This window comes from Lactuca virosa, chromosome 8 (assembly GCF_052849685.1).
Source record: "Lactuca virosa cultivar CGN04683 chromosome 8, Lactuca_virosa_CGN04683_v6, whole genome shotgun sequence".
NCBI classification, from domain to species: domain Eukaryota; kingdom Viridiplantae; phylum Streptophyta; class Magnoliopsida; order Asterales; family Asteraceae; genus Lactuca; species Lactuca virosa.
Genome location: NC_136433.1, coordinates 281,803,849 through 281,818,794, shown reverse-complemented (window position 1 = coordinate 281,818,794; position 14,946 = coordinate 281,803,849). Strand labels below are relative to the sequence as shown.

At 33.1% G+C, this 14,946-nt stretch overlaps 2 protein-coding genes and 2 long non-coding RNA genes across 5 annotated transcripts; 3 read left to right on the top strand and 1 right to left on the bottom strand.

Annotated features, from left to right (window-relative positions):
- The first annotated feature begins 3,088 nt into the window (after window positions 1-3,088).
- On the top strand, window positions 3,089-7,499 carry TPX2 (targeting protein for XKLP2). 2 transcript variants are annotated; one of them, XM_079069217.1, is made up of 15 exons: window positions 3,089-3,395; window positions 3,805-3,884; window positions 3,967-4,094; window positions 4,181-4,271; window positions 4,355-4,717; window positions 4,816-4,932; window positions 5,020-5,202; window positions 5,300-5,443; window positions 5,545-5,703; window positions 5,989-6,123; window positions 6,194-6,397; window positions 6,502-6,668; window positions 6,744-6,912; window positions 6,987-7,081; window positions 7,272-7,499. In XM_079069217.1, the coding sequence occupies exons 1-15, from the start codon at window positions 3,248-3,250 to the stop codon at window positions 7,378-7,380; spliced, it is 2,292 nt and encodes a 763-aa protein (XP_078925343.1). In that variant the 5' UTR covers window positions 3,089-3,247; the 3' UTR covers window positions 7,381-7,499. The 2 variants fall into 2 exon arrangements, with proteins under 2 accessions (XP_078925343.1, XP_078925342.1); XM_079069216.1 differs by having other exon boundaries at window positions 3,090-3,395; window positions 5,542-5,703.
- A 240-nt stretch (window positions 7,500-7,739) lies between these two features.
- Window positions 7,740-8,146, top strand: LOC145134626 (uncharacterized). The gene is made up of 2 exons (XR_013719244.1): window positions 7,740-7,933; window positions 8,017-8,146. It is a non-coding gene; the product is annotated as an uncharacterized LOC145134626 (long non-coding RNA).
- Window positions 8,147-9,159: 1,013 nt separating this feature from the next.
- On the top strand, window positions 9,160-10,195 carry LOC145128240 (uncharacterized). Its single transcript, XR_013716768.1, has 3 exons — window positions 9,160-9,551; window positions 9,631-9,777; window positions 9,855-10,195. It is a non-coding gene; the product is annotated as an uncharacterized LOC145128240 (long non-coding RNA).
- A 2,722-nt stretch (window positions 10,196-12,917) lies between these two features.
- LOC145132298 (squamosa promoter-binding-like protein 4) lies at window positions 12,918-14,599 on the bottom strand. Its single transcript, XM_079067036.1, has 2 exons — window positions 14,233-14,599; window positions 12,918-13,343 (listed from the first exon to the last, which is right to left on the bottom strand). Exons 1-2 carry the CDS (start codon window positions 14,574-14,576, stop codon window positions 13,142-13,144), a joined length of 546 nt encoding a protein of 181 aa, XP_078923162.1. The 5' UTR covers window positions 14,577-14,599; the 3' UTR covers window positions 12,918-13,141.
- Window positions 14,600-14,946: the final 347 nt, after the last annotated feature.

Genomic DNA, 14,946 nt, shown 5'->3' with positions numbered 1-14,946 from the left:
ATAAATGACTAATATGCCTCTCCAAACGCTTTCATCATGACGTCAAAATAGTAAAGACAATTATCACCTGGTGTGACTCGACCGTTAAAGTTGTAGCTAGCAACTACCGGTGAGGGTGTTAACCCGTATAAATCTATACATAATCCTCCCGCCCCCCAAGAATTAACGATTATAAGCGATAGGGCTTTTTAAGTTTTTGATACATAGTTGATGAATAAAAACGCTCACATGAATTTATTAATATTAATCAATTTGATGGCCCTAACTTTATATTACAAGTTTATGGGAAAAATATCTACAATATTGTACACTATTGTAATAATTCTATAATTCGAGGTTGTACAATACATTTCTATAGTATTTGGTATTGAGGTAAAGTTATTACAATACAATTCTACTATAATTATTGTTTGAACAAAGTTTCGATAGAGTTTTAATATTAATTCTATAAACCTAATAGAATTAACGTAGTTCATTGCAGTCGAGTAACCAAAGAGATTATAATTTTTCAGAAAATAACAGTTTTACAGCTCGATGAATAGTAACTTTGACCGGTGAATAGAGATCTTAACCGGAAGAATAGTGCCCTGACTGGAACTTGATCGAAATCTACTCCAAAACTGGCTGGAAAAAGAATTCTGGCGGCGGTGACCGATGGTGAGCGGTAGCGATTGGAGGAGATTGGTGGCGTTTGGATCGTCGGAGGCTGCTGATAGGCAGGTGGAGGCCGGATGGAGCTTCGTCGGATTTAGTCGGAGGAAAAGGGGGCAGCAGTCGGCTATTCAAGCAGTTTCCCGATTTAGGCATCACTAGGCGGCTGGTGGTGGTTCCGGCGGTTGCGAAGGCAACCAAAAGAGAGAGAGAGAGAGAGAGAGAGAGAGAGAGAGAAAGAGAGTGAGTGTGTGTGTGTGTGATTCCAGTGGAGAAGGAGGGAGATGAGAGAGATTTGGTGAAAAAATAATGGGAGGGTTGGCCTCTTATATATGTTAAATCCATTCCTGGTCCAACTGTCTAAAATGAAGGCGATCCGACGGCTCAGATCAAATCTAGGATTTTTTTTTATCTTATCTAACCGTTTCATGAAAAATAGGTGACAACGTTTTCAATTATAGAATCAAATACTAGACGTTATCCTAATCGAAACAGTTCGATTTCTAGTCGTTAACTAATAGCGTAGCTATCCTAACGAAGCGTTTGAAAGTTATTTTCGGGCAATTACTGTTTACAATTGCGAACTTTCACTTCGTAAAAGAGTCGATATGATGTGTAATGGAAAAATTAGCTCCAAAATCAAATACTACATCAAAACCTGATTCGTAATATATAACTAACTTTCGTTACGAAACCTGGAAATGACCGTACAGATCATCCGAAGTTTACTTGGTAAAGAAGGCGAACATTAACCATTCAATCTTATCCACAACAGCTCAGGGTATTTTTTGGGCAAAAAAAGTTAGGAACGTGATAAATTCCTAAACTAAAAGAGGTTCATAGGAAATTTGATCGGGAATGGAAATTTTTTTCCTAAGACATCTTAATTCATTTGAAGTTCTTGTTTTGACACCTAACATGTGGTGAGCTGTTACATGATTGTTTGTTTTCTTAAAATAGTCGTATATTTTGCATACAAACTCTTTTTTCGACGTTCTTTATGTCCAAATTTTCATATTTTCATGGACTAGGTGATGAACCTATTGATACAACATAATAATGTCTAATACATATATCTCTTTCAATCATATATATTAACCAATTCCTTATGTATATTAAAACTCTCTATTTATTAGGGATTCATATCAATCAAAGACTTAATTGATATTTTGGATGTATTTCAAAGTATAGTACCCTATAAACATTAAAATGATATGATTATTACACATTAGGTCTATTACAACAATGATTAAACTAACATTGTTCGTTTAACAATGACTTGATTTCTACAATTGTCACAATTTGGTCGAGAATCAATGACACATAAGTTTTGATGTTTGTAGTGCAAAGGGTTTTTTGAGAGGCCCATGATAGAAGTCGAGGAGAAGGGAATAGAGGCTTCCAAAATAAAGACGATGAAATTATAAAGAGACTAGGGTCTACAAGGGTTTAGGGTCGTAAGGAACGATAGGAGAGAAGGGGATGCTATCTGATACCATATTAGAGAGATTATTTCTCCATAAATTAACTTTCATTAAACAAGATAATTATACATGGGAAATCACAACATGGGCTAAGTAACGACAATATACATTGGACTAAACTGCGGACTATGATGATTATTTTTAACTAACAAATATACATTCAAATAGGATGTACGTGATATACTCAACAATGATTACAATCAATTTCACGCTTCATCGAATTAAAATGTAGAATATAGAAAAAAAACAATACATTTTTTACATGTAATTCCATCTTTTTTGTATTTTTTTTTTGTTTTTATTAAGAACATGTAAAAATACCAATACAACCATTTACGCATTTTAAACACGATGAACAAATATAAAATTTATTAACTAAAAATAAAAATAAAAATAAAACTTGGCAATCTATTATAATAAATGAAGATAATTTTGCCACATGTCAATCTTTAATGAGTTTTGACACTTGTCATTTTGTCATAATTTTTAAATAAATAATATTCACATATCAATTTATGATTTTTTCTAATTTTTTAAATTAAAAAGTCACATAATATTTATAGTTATATATGTAAAGTATCAAATGTAATAAATATTATACTAAATTGCAATTAATATGTTTCTTCATTCCTTATTTCAAAATTTTATTTTAAAAAATACTTATTATTACATTTTAATATTTTATTATTTTAATCAAACCGTGTAATAACTAATGAAATAATGAAAGTCTAGATTTTCGTCATGTTTTAAAAGTAGAGGGGTTATACGAGCATACCATAAAAACTTACTAGAATTACATATATGTTTCGTATGTTAAACATCGACGTCACCAAAACGGCGGCGTTTATGCCTTCTTCTTCTAGCCGTTGTAGAAATGGGTCTTTACAGGTCGTATTTTCTCTCTCTTCAGTTTTCAAATAATTCGACCGTTAATGAATCCGAACGTTACTTCTTCTCCTTCCCCAGACTCCAACCTACATTTTCCCCGCTCCAAATCTCTCGCCCTCAAACCCTAACAAACCAAAATTTCTTCCATCTCTTTTGCCCTCTGTTTCCATCAATTTCACTCCGTATTTGTTTCCCAAGTTGCAAAGCTGTAAATCCGGTTTGCTATGATGGAGGAATCAGGGGATATGATGATTGATACAGATTATGAATACTCAGCGCCCAAATTCTTTGATTTCATCCTAGGAGAGACTGAAGATGAGATGCGTGTAGCACAGCTCTGGTTTGATACGGCTCTTACCTATGCTCCTTCACGTAAGTTGTTTCTTATAATTCCACGTTTTTAGGTTGAATTTTGATTGCGATCTTGGTTGATTTTGGGGAAAACGATATCTAGGGTTTGCTAATTCTTTTTTCGGATAAGTCTATCTGCAATATTACTTCATGTTCTTTAATCCAGCCTTTAATATTTTGGTTCTTTTTGAGTGATATAACAATTTCCCAAACCATAGATCATTGTTATGTGTTTGTGACCTGTTTGATTTAGGGATTAAGGTTTCTAGGGTTTACTAATACATCAGATGAATTTTAACTGCTAGGTTTCTTGTTCATGAATCTTCACTTTGATTCCTTTGTTCGTTTGGAGTTCAAATTACAATTACAATCAACACTATGGACTTCAGAACACGACTTATTTTAAGCTTCTGTTTCCTTTTTGATACAGCTTATATGCACAAGGTCAAGACTACCAGAGCTGTTGAGTTAGAGAGCCTATGTGATTTTAGGGAAGCTGACTCTCAAAAGGTAATAAAAAAGCCATGATTTTTCTAAATCCATCTTCCTTGTTGGTTTTGCTTACAATTTTCATGTTTGATTTTTATTTCAGGAATCATCTGATTCAACAATTTCATTGAACACCATTAAGAAAATCAATTTGGAACCCGAGAAACAAATGTCAGCAGATACTTGTAAGGAAGATGAAACCTCTAAAGATGCATTGAACAACACACAAAGGTCTTGCAACTCAACTTTCTAATTTGGAATTCCCATTATGCTTACAATCGTTATTTAACTCTCTCTTCTTTTTTCAACAAAATCAGTAAAAAAACTGAGCTTGATTCTGTTGAAAGTAAGGAAGATGTAACCTCAAAAGATGAAACAAATGGACACAAAGAAAGCCTTCCCAATCAGGTATTCTACTTGAAAAGAAGAAATCTTTTATTTTATTCAACTTTCCATTTCTAACCAAAACTTCTTGTTTTTGTTTTTACTAGTTATCTGTTGACCAGAAAGTCAACGACACCCCAAAACCACGTGTCAGTTCTCAAACAGTGTCCAAGAATCATCAAACAGCACGAAAGATTGCTAGTGCATTGAAGAATCCATCAGCTCTCAAGTCAAAAAGTCAATCATCACAACTCAAAGCCACTAAAACACCAACAAATCAAACAAATAAAGCTACTGGAACTCCTAATCTTTTCGTTCAAGAAAACCAAGCCATAAAGAGGCAGAAACTTGAAGGAGGAAAAACACGACAAATTCTTAATATCAAAACACAAATTTTACCCCACAAAACAAGACCAGGTTTTGTTACAAAAGGACACAACACTAACTTACCAAGAAAGGAAGAAAGAAAGGTTTGTTCATTTATTTATTATTATTATTATAATAAATAATAAATCTCTATAGAAATGATTTTAATTTAACTTTTTTGTATTGTTCTTCAAACGAAAAGATGTACGTTCGTGAAAATGCACAGATTCCATTTGTTTCTGTTGCGGAAATGATGAGGAAATTTCAATCAGGCACAAGGGATCTCAATCTGCCTCCTCGGCCTTCTTCAATCTCACATGTAACATTTTTTTTTCTAATTTCTTTTAACCCTAAATAAGTTTGTTAATATGAAATTTCATCTAATAACCAGTTTTTTTGTTTATAGGGTGATAGTAGTAATCAAATGATGCAAAGAAAGCCAACAAAATTAACACTGACAAGACCAAAAGAACCCGCATTTGAAACCTCACAACGTATTCGATCAGTTAAACTCAAAAGTTCAGCAGAGCTGGAAGAAGAATTAATGGCCAAAATCCCAAAATTCAAAGCTCGTCCAGTCAACAAAAAGGTAATAGTAATAATAATATTATAATATTATCAAGAAATCAAAAATGGCTTTTTTTTCATTTTGTTAAAAAAGAAAAAAAAAATGTTTTTTTAAACAGATACTCGAAGCTCCAACATTACCCGCAATGAAAAGAAGCACACCTCAGGTTCCCGAATTCCAAGAATTTCATTTGCAGACAATGGAAAGAGCCAGTCAGAATGCAGAAACTTCAACTGTTGCATCAAATGAAGCAGCCCCACAGGTGAAAAAAAAAAACTTTTTATTTTATTTTTTTGGATATTTTTTTTAAAAGTTGTATTTTGGCTGATTGTTTTTATTTTTATTTTTTTTATTTTGTAGAAGGTTGTTCATAAATGGAAGCCACATCTTACTACACCTAAGACACCACCACTACAAACATTAGCGAGAGCACGACCTCCAACTATTAAAACAACTGAAGAATTAGAACAAGAAGAACTCGAGAAAGCACCTAAGTTCAAAGCCAGACCTTTGAACAAGAAGGTATAAAATTACCATAATGCCCCTGATCAAAATTCTCATTTTTTGTCCCCTCGCCAGATGTGGGAAAGATGGGATAGGGACACATTCTTTCTTGATCTCTCTTATGCATTCTCGATCTCTTAAGTGTGTAAAATTACGATAATGCCCCTGGTCAAAAACTCAAATTTATCATTTTTGTACCCGCCAAAATTATCTTATGCATTCTTGATCTTTTTATGTGTGTAAATGACTTGACCATAATTGCCCTCCCAAACACTCATTTTTATTGTTTGAAATTTTTTGTAGATATTTGAAAGTAAAGGTGAGTTGGGGCTATTTTGCAACAAAAAACGACAAGTCACAATCCCTCAAGAATTCCACTTCGCAATTGATGAAAGGATTCCACCACCAATTCCAAATGTTTCCGAATTGTTTGATAAGGTTAGTTACGAGCACCACCACCACCAACACCACCCTCTGCCGCCTCTTACTATTTGATTTCGTTTTACAGCTCTCGTTATGCTCAGATTCTTCCGCCTACCAGAAACCGATTCCTAAACTCACTGCACCAAATCCTTTCCATCTACACACCGAGGAACGAGGGGCAGAAAAGGAAAAAAAATTTGTCATGGAAATTATTCATAAACAAATCGAAGAGGAGAAAGCCAGGATTCCCAAAGCTACCCCTTATCCATATACCACCGATTACCCTGTGGTATGCATACAAAACTAAACTAAACTAAACAAAACCCTACTTTTTTTTTTTTTTTTTTTTTTATATAATTTATATTTATAAAATTGAATTTATTATATAAAAAGGTTCCTCCAAAACCGGAGCCAAAACAGTGCACAAAACCAGAACCGTTTCAATTAGAGAGTGTGGTGAGACATGAAGAGGAAATGCAAAGGGAAATGGAAGAAAGAAAGAGGAAGGAAGAGGAAGAAGCTAAGATGAGATTATTCAAAGCTCAACCAATCTTAAAAGAGTAAGAAATAGCAACCTACTTTCAATTATTATTATTTTTTATTTCAAAAAATGTTGACTTTGTTTGATTTTTCAGGGATCCGATTCCAGTTCCCGAGAAAATCCGAAGACCTTTGACCGAGGTTCAAGAATTCGAATTACATGTAGAACACAGAGCTGTGAATCGAGCCGAGTTTGACCAAAAAGTCAAAGAGAAAGAGATGATGTACAAGAGATACAGAGATGAGGCAGAATCTGCAAAGATGGTATAAATTTTTTTTTTTTTAATTATCAAAAAGAAATATTTATTTAATTTGTGTTTGGATTTTGCATTTTGCAGATGGAAGAAGAAAAGGCTTTAAAACAATTAAGAAGGACTTTGGTGCCTCATGCAAGACCGGTGCCTAATTTCAACAAGCCTTTCTTACCCCGAAGGTAAATATTGTGAGAAAAAAGAAATTATAAAATATATTTTTAGTAGATCGAAAATGTTAATTTGTAAAATATTGAAGTGTTTGTTATTTGTAAAATATTGTGAGAAAAAGAAATTATAAAATATATTTTTAGTAGATCGAAAATGTTAATTTGTAAAATATTGAAGTGTTTGTTATTTGTGAATAAATAGGTCATCAAAAGGAGTGACAAAACCAAGGTCGCCAAGATTGAAGATAAATGAAAGAAGAAAGATGGTGGTGGCTACAGCGACTTCAAGTGCTGCATCGAATATGAGGTGATGATGTGTGAAAAAATCTTGATTTGTGTTCAAGAGCTCTTGAATATTATAGATAAATCTTGGTGTAATTTGTTGTTTATGTTGATTACAAATAATGGATTCAAATTGTATTTAGTCTAATTAGCTTTTATGAAGAAAAACATCTCAACAAATATTATGATTGCTTACAAGTTACAAGACAAAATTGCAACAAATATTACCAGTATACTTCTTTCTCTTTCATGTTTTGCCACCGAAGTTCTTCTTCTCTTTCAAACGCCACAGTAGATCTTATTCTTCTCTTCCTTCTTATTTCATTCATGTTTTGCCACCGAAGTTCTTCTTCTCTTTCAAACGCCGCAGTAGATCTTATTCTTCTCTTCCTTCTTATCCCACTTTTCCCACCACCGCCTCTTCCACCCAATCAGATGTTGCACTGCCATGGACATCATTCATTATCTTTCTCCTGTGATTAGATCTATTCTCATTCTGAAGCTCCCTTTCTTGGATATCAGTCGATAACCCTGCCCTCCTTTCTTCTTGGCTCTGCTGCTTCACCTCCGCTTAGACCAACGGTAGATAATTGCTTTGATGGGTTCCGATTTTGATTGTTCTTTACAAAGATGGAGGCGATGATGAAATTTGTTTGTGAAAACAGTTTGCACCGGCAACCATGGGTGAACTTGAAGGCCGTATTTTGGCAAGGCAACTCGGAAGGCATATCCGATTGGAATATGCAACCGGTGTTTGCAGCCATACCGTCTTTCATCCCCTTTTTCTGAGCCTCGTCTCATTGAAAATCATTGTTATGATTTCCGATTTTCAAATTTCTGGTGTTTCTTTTTGTTTGTGTTTGTCTGTACTTTTGGAGCAGGTTGGTTTGATTTCCCCCTGATTTCTAGGGTACATAGTCTTCTCTTCCTTCTTATCCCACTTTTCCCACCATTTAGTGGCATTCCAGATTATGCAGGTTGTAAGTTAAAAGACGATGGTGTGGCCGGAGGGCAGCAATGGCGACTGACCAACTGATGGAGGTCGCCTCTCCTGGTTCTTCACTTCTGCATCTCCATTGGCTTTTTTTTGAAGCTTTTAATGTAATAACTCTATTCTATCATATTCTTTCTTTTTTGTCTTTTTTTCTCAATAAGAGCCAATTAATTTCGGGTTAAATAATGTTTTTTATTACACTTATGGATCGAGGACGCAGTGGCTAAGTAGAAGATAAAAACCTTGAATGGAAATAACTTTGTGTCTCTTTCAATCATAGGGTTATCTCGACCACCATTGCCCACGTAACAAGTATTATAATGTGGAGGTTTTCGACAATTTTAATTCCTGTTGAAGAAAATCAGGGAACCAACATAACAGTCGGTGTGCAATTGAGGTAAGTAATTGTTCAATAGAGGCGAAATTGATGGTCTATTTTGCCCTACTGTGGAGTTTTGATCATGCCTACGACCTGTTTGATGAAATGTTTCAACTAATAACGCTCCATTTAGCAGATGTAAGTAGGTTCTTGATTTTCAATGTTATGGGATGGGAGGTAAGTTTGACATATTTCAGTCGATTATAGTATTCTTTTAGTTACTCACCATTTTCCCTTTTTGATTTTTATACAGAATGATGAGATGTTGAATTAATCTCATGGAGGTAGGAATTTGAATTTGTGATTTCTCATTTGTATTTATTATCTTTTATTGATTGTGATTATATCCAACGTGTATTTGGTTGGCTTGTGAGTCAGGGATGTATATGAATATGACCCTTTTACCCTTCGACTCATTTTACAGGTTCTGAAAGTTCTTTCAGCTTCTCCATCAACCTATTCTACTAACCCAAAGTCCAAGTTGTTAAATCTACCTTTTGTTTTTTTGACACCCATGTTTTCATCTTCCCCGCCTTTGACCTCGCCTCTTTCTTCTTATCTCAATTTGCTTCCAGTTTCATCAGAGTTGTGTTTGTCGATGACCAATTGCACACGCCTTGGAGGAGCGATGTGCGTTCTTTTACTTTATCAGGCGGACTGAAAAGCGGTAAAGGGATCTGGACTCTAAGACACAAATATATTTTTGGGAGAAGAAGACGAACAGGGATTAAAGGGAGAAAGCTGGAAGGAGACGGAGAATTGGTGCGAAGAAGAATCTTATCAGAAGTGGTTCAGTTGATGTTGTTGTGGTAGAGAGTGTAAGTAAGGTCTCTATTTTTATAAATACAAATTTTACCCAAAAAAAGAATCTTTTTTTAAACTTATGGGTTTGTTATGTAATATCAGGTTGCTGCCCTTGTGCCTAAATGTGAAGTTGATGGTGAAATGGGTGATGCACACATGGCAATGCGAGGTAGACTTATGAGTCAGGCACTTCGTAAATTAAGCCATTCATTATCTACATCACAAACTATTTTAATCTTCATTAATCAGGTACCAAAAAGTATATAAATTTTACCTGTTGGAGATAAAATATAGTCTGAATCAAGTAATTTTCAAATTTGACTTAGGTAAGGTCAAAGCTAGCTACTTTTGGATCTGGTGCACCCTATGAAGTGACCTATTTGCCCTTCTTCTTTCTTTGTCCCATTTCATGAATGTTGTGAAATTTGTTTTTTGGAATGTACGGGTAAAATGGTCATTTATGTGTTGTACACAGACATTAGGAAGTTAAGTTCTGGTGAAGATTATGAAGAATAAGCTTGCACCACCTTATAGAACTGCTCAATTTGAGCTTGAATTTGGGAAGGGTATATGTCGTGAGTCAAAGCTTAGTGTTAATGTTGGGCTAGCCATTTGAAGTACTGCAAAAGTTGGAATAAACATGGGAAAATTAAAATTAAATGATAAATCGCCATTTTCTTTATAATAGCATATAAATTGCGACAAATAAAGTTAAAATATATAACATGTACTGTTGAATATATTTATTACCTTATTAAATCATATGTTTACAATATCTTATAAACGGTCATTGGTTAATTAATTATGTTACGTAATATGTTATGATTTATATATATATTTTTAATTAAGTTAGTTAAATAACATTTATGATATTAAACTTAATATTCTTTTCAAAATCTCTTTATATATTAAATTTTTATAAATGTATGTATTACTTTATTCCAAATTTATACTTTAAGAGCTGTAATAGGGCTATAATAAATGGACCTCTTTTCCAACCGAGATATTATACGACTGATTTAGTGATTTAAGTATGTATAAATTCCAGATTTTGTTGTGTAATGATTTGGGTGTTTGCATTTTTTAGGTTTTGTTGGTCTGTTTTTGATTAACTCAAAGAAAGACAAGATGGGTATTATGTTGTTGTTGGAGGAATTACTCCAACACCTCTTCGAGAAGGCAAGTCTACTACCAATGTTTGTAAACAATTTCAGTATTTTTTTAATTCATGACATTTTTGTACTTTTCTAATTATTTCAATTTCCAATATAAAGCAGCGTTAACATCACAAATCATTAGGAAAACCAAATTTGGATCGCAGTTGAAAGAAACTATAAAATAACAGAAATGCCCTTGCTACAACATCATTAACCTATACATTCAAGAACACTTTAAAAGCCTTTTATTTCTTCTCCTTTTGATCTTCTTATTCCAACAAAAACCTTCCCATCAGATGTTAAGTTGATCAAAATAGTAATATCCTTCTTTAAACCACAAAAGACCAAATTGCCCTTTACCAATTTTACTGCGCCAATCCCAGGTAAAACCAAGCCACAATCTTATACTTTCATGTCTAGCATTATTTTTAGCCTCCAAAAAAATCAACATAAAATCACAGATCATAAGACACAAATAGACCAAAATGCCCCTGTTTTCTTATCCTGCATATCTTTTGCTAATGTACTTGTCTGATGTGATCATCTTTTGCTAATATAATCCTCGCTATGTAACCGATTTCAACCTCCGTTTCATATATGTAATGCCATTTCATCAATATTACTTTTAAGGTATCTTAGAACTCATAATTCTTGAATTTTGTTCTTATTAAGCCCTAAATTGATTTGGCATTTCGATTTGTTGTTGACTGCGATGGAATGTTGGCAAATATGGTGTGTATCTCATCTCCTTATTTCACAGTTTCAAGTTTTAGGGTTCACTTATAGATTGAAATATGTGAAAGTTTATATATAAATTACTATAGCTTATGAATCATGATTCAAGAATCAATCTTTTTTACCTTCTGTTAACTTCTGATAGTTTAGATGATCATATTATTTTCTGAATATGTGTATGCAATTTTGTTTTTGTCAGCTGAAATCATAATTTAAGGCTTTGATGATTGGTATGAACTTACATAAATTACTTCAGTATAGTTGTGGTAGATGGGTTTTCATTTCCCATCTCTTAAATCAAAGATTAGTAATTACATAATAATCAGTAATTGGCAATGGATATGAGAAATGTTCATGCTTGATCTTACAGGTTGTGGCAAGATTCTGAGAACAGAACATTATTATCTAATTTGCTCATTAAGAATTCTTCCCAGATATGTTCTTATAACATACGACTCTTGATAATTCATAACGAATTGACACAATTTATTAAAAAAGATACCTTAATTACCTTCTATCGTTATTTTTTCTATGTTTCTGTGTTTTTTAAAAATTGCAGAGACCAAAGATTCTTACTGTTGAAGACAACCTAATGGTCGTAGGATGCAAGTAAATTTTGGGTCTTCCTATTTCTCTTTTGCATTATGTTGACCATGGGTGAACTTAAAGGCCGTATTTTGGCAAGGCAACTCGGAAGGCATATCCGATTGGAATATACAACCGGTGTTTGCAGCCATACCGTCTTTCATCCCCTTAACCCGAGCCGCGTCTCATTGAAAATCACTGTTATGATTTCCGATTTTGAAATTTCTGGTGTTTCTTTGTTCGTGTTTGTCTGTATTTTTGGAGCAGGATGGTTTGATTTCCCCCTGATTTTTAGGGCACATAGTTCTAAGTTCTTAATTACCGATTGAGTTATGTAAATTATATACTATCACTTTCAGTCTCATTTATTTATGGTGTTATTGCTACTCTGTTAAAGGTATGTTCCATAAGTCCTATGCAAATCTGTCATGCATTTTAATTCCATCACCACAGCGCCAACGGCGCAATGATTCCATTCTAGTTTAAAATCAAGTTTTTCTCATAACGTGAGGCTGAAGATTCTATGGTGGTCCCTTTAAAGATTACAAATTGTAAAAAGAACATTGAGTGGGTAAAATTGTGCCAAATTTAACGAGGAATAACAATAAGTTAAATCCATGATTTTAACAACAGGTTCTTTACTTTATCTAAAAAAAATGACAAACATTTTTTATAAAAATAAATTGTTTCATAACAATAGGTTAAATCCATAATTTAACAACAGGTTACTTTACCTAAAAAAAATGACATAAACATTTTTATAAAAATAAATTGTTTCATTGAAGTAACATAGTTTTGTTATAAAATTCAGCTGTAACATATATTTTTGTAAAAATAAAGAATCTTTTAACTTTTTATATGTTTTCTTAAATATATATGCTCAACATTCCACAAACATCAGGTTAAACAAATTCTCCATGATACATAATTAGTTCGACACAACATTATTTAAACACCAATGATGGTTATACATAATAATACTAGAGAAACTGATACATTTTTGAGATTCAAACTCATGGGGTTAAGCAACTTTTTTTAGCATTCGACAATAGTGTGTGTCGTGCACGCACTATTGTTGAATTACTACAAGCACTATTGTTGAATTACTACTCCGTGCCTTGATTTATTTAGGTTTTTCATCTGGTTTGCAAATGTTTATTATAAGTCTGGTGGTCTTTTATAACCATTTGAAACCTGTTATCGTCACTTTGCACACAAACAAGTTCCTTCCCAGTGCCTTTGAACTCCATTGAGTTCTTCCTTCGCCTTTCATTGTGCCCTGCTAAACGCCTCCTACAACTCCTCTTGGCTTCATCGAATTCTGAAAGCTCATGAAACCTGATTCCCAAAATACTAAGAGATTGTTGTGGCCAATATAAACTTTTTTTTTTCCATTGATAAAAATGTAAACCATGTGTGGACTTCTTTGTTGTACACTTTTTTCAATTTCATGTAAAAAGTTCAAAATGACAACTATTGTAGTCCTTTGTGGCTTTGTGGTAGTACAAAAAATATTTACTAGTATGGTTGAAGAATTAAATGGTCATCTAAATAAAATCTAATTTTTTTTAACAAAAGACTCCAAGTTGAGTCATGTTAGTTGGATGAAGTCTAAGGGCGTGTTTAAGATTGCTTTTCAAAATGCTTATTGATTTTTTGGAAAAATAATTTTTTTGCTTATAAAACTAATGTTTGTCAAACATTTTTTTTAATTTATTAGCTTTTTGAAAAGCCAATAAGCTAATAAGTAATTTTAAATGCACTCATATTTCAATATATAAAATAATGCTGAAACTATTTTTTTATAATAGAAAGAAATCACCATTTTTAATTTTTCTTGGGGATTAAAACGTGTTCTTATGAGAAATTGTAATTTATTTTCCAAGACAACTACAAAGATTCTCACATGTTATGTCAATATGTGAAAATGATTGACATAAATTAATAGCACCCGTAAAAGGTAAAGTCTATCATTCTCCAACAATACTACAATTAAAAGATTAAGACTTGTTCATTTAAATCACTTTTAATTAAACAAATGATGTTTACACTTATAATTAAAAGATTAAGACTTGTTCATTTAATATTTAAAATTTAAGTGGTTAGTCTTGTACGATCTTTAGATACCACTTGTAAAACATACAATTTTGTGTTTGAAGATTGCGTATCTTTGATATACAACAAAAATTTGTTATGTTATTATGAATTATATAGAAAAACGACTAACCGGCTACATTGTTGACAGAATCTTTGGTGGATACCAGCAATAATAGCAGCATGAGCCTTTGCATGAAACTCACATACTCTATGCCTTCGATGATATTGTTTGGCTTCAGCTAAATCACTTGTACATTTTTCAGCTTGACAACATCTCGTAGCACTGTTCAAACCACCACTATTCTGACACCCTTTCTTCTTCTTTACATCCCCATTGGAAGAACCTCCACCATCTTCGCCATCGCCACCGTAGCTGCCGCCCATAAGCTCATGATCATAATTGTCATTCACTAAGTCGTTCTTTGTCATGTTCAACTTTTCTCTAGAGGAAATTTTGTTACTCTTTCTCTCCATTTTTTTAATTTTGGAATTTATATAACAAGTGAAGTGATGAATTTATATGAAGATAAAGTGAGTGGTGGGGTGAATTGGAATTTACTTTTTTGACAAGGAGAAGTTAGAGAGGGATGTCCAAGGACCACAAATGTACCTAGAAGTTATGGTAAAATCTTTCAAATCCATGCAATAGTAAATTGTAGCATGTGTAAAAATAATTGTACACTTCATTAGATTAAACAAAGCCCATATTCTTTCTATATGTGTGGAGACAAAATTGAGTGTCATAGCTTGGCACCTATATTTCTTTCTATTTTAAGTTCATTACGAATCAATAAGCTATTATTTGATTGAATTTATTATATTGATTACATTGTTTATCAAAACT

Bases quoted from the DNA above. Each gene is read 5' to 3' on its own strand.
- TPX2 (XM_079069216.1), top strand. From the start codon at position 3,248: ATGATGGAGGAATCAGGGGATATGATGATTGATACAGATTATGAATAC. The intron at 3,396-3,804 runs GTAAGTTGTTTC...TTTTTGATACAG, and splicing joins TCTTACCTATGCTCCTTCAC to CTTATATGCACAAGGTCAAG. The intron at 6,669-6,743 runs GTAAGAAATAGC...TTGATTTTTCAG, and splicing joins GCTCAACCAATCTTAAAAGA to GGATCCGATTCCAGTTCCCG.
- LOC145132298 (XM_079067036.1), bottom strand. From the start codon at position 14,576: ATGGAGAGAAAGAGTAACAAAATTTCCTCTAGAGAAAAGTTGAACATG. The intron at 13,344-14,232 runs GTTAGTCGTTTT...TTTGGGAATCAG, and splicing joins TTCTGTCAACAATGTAGCCG to GTTTCATGAGCTTTCAGAAT.